The following is a 774-nucleotide window of genomic DNA, read 5'->3' as shown; positions in this document are numbered from 1 at the left end:
AAATATATTGAATAACATTTTTTAAGTTGACAATTACTTCTAAAATCAATAAATATATTGTACTGATTTTTTTTCAGAACAAATTTATGTATTTAATGGATGACATTTTTGCTTCAGTAGATATTAATGTTGCTCAACATCTATATAAACATTGTATTAATGGGTTACTTAAAGATAAAACACGTATTATTTGTACCCATAATAGTCAATTTTTACTCTCAGCTGATTGGGTATTAATAATGAATAATGGTACTATTGTAAATCAAGGTCGGCCTTTCGAAGTACTTAATGATTATGATGTAAAAGCTGTGGATGTAAAGTTTGAGGAAGCAAATAGTAACTCATACTTATCTATGGATGATTGGACACCAGTTAAAGAATCAGAAATTAAAAATGATTTGAATGACATAGAAAACCAAGAAGAAGGAGTGGTTAATTCATCTGTTTATAAAAAATATTGGAAATCTGTTGGGAATTTAGTTGTAATACTGCTATTTTTTGCCATGGTTATTATGCAGGTACACACAAATTTAATTTTTATCATATTTTAAATAATACATCATTGAATATACTATGTACAGCAGAGAGCACATGGCTACAACCACGCTCACACCACTACCATAATATCCTCTCCCGGGACCCACTATGTTGGCCAACCCGGTAATGCTATATCCCCTCCGCTGTATTCTCACATGGTACAGATGGGACTTGAGAGGAGGAATACGCAACTATAACCAGTGCTGATCAGTTTTGGTCAATGTGCCATGTGCTGTC

General features: G+C 32.3%; 1 protein-coding gene across 2 annotated transcripts; it reads left to right on the top strand.

The window, feature by feature from the left end:
- Positions 1-45: 45 nt before the first annotated feature.
- LOC100572026 (multidrug resistance-associated protein 7-like) lies at positions 46-768 on the top strand. 2 transcript variants are annotated; one of them, XM_029491859.1, is made up of 2 exons: positions 46-518; positions 585-768. In XM_029491859.1, the coding sequence occupies exons 1-2, from the start codon at positions 87-89 to the stop codon at positions 732-734; spliced, it is 582 nt and encodes a 193-aa protein (XP_029347719.1). In that variant the 5' UTR covers positions 46-86; the 3' UTR covers positions 735-768. The 2 variants fall into 2 exon arrangements, with proteins under 2 accessions (XP_029347719.1, XP_003248868.3); XM_003248820.4 differs by having other exon boundaries at positions 582-768.
- The last annotated feature ends 6 nt before the right edge of the window (positions 769-774 follow it).

This window comes from Acyrthosiphon pisum, unplaced genomic scaffold (genome assembly GCF_005508785.2).
Source record: "Acyrthosiphon pisum isolate AL4f unplaced genomic scaffold, pea_aphid_22Mar2018_4r6ur Scaffold_12424;HRSCAF=13053, whole genome shotgun sequence".
NCBI lineage: Eukaryota > Metazoa > Arthropoda > Insecta > Hemiptera > Aphididae > Acyrthosiphon > Acyrthosiphon pisum.
Note: the sequence above shows the minus strand (reverse complement) of the source record. Positions and strands in the feature narration are given on the sequence as shown.

Coding starts and splice junctions, on each gene's coding strand:
- LOC100572026 (XM_003248820.4), top strand. CDS start 87: ATGTATTTAATGGATGACATTTTTGCTTCAGTAGATATTAATGTTGCT. Junction 519..581: donor TTGCCATGGTTATTATGCAG/GTACACACAAAT, acceptor TACTATGTACAG/CAGAGAGCACATGGCTACAA.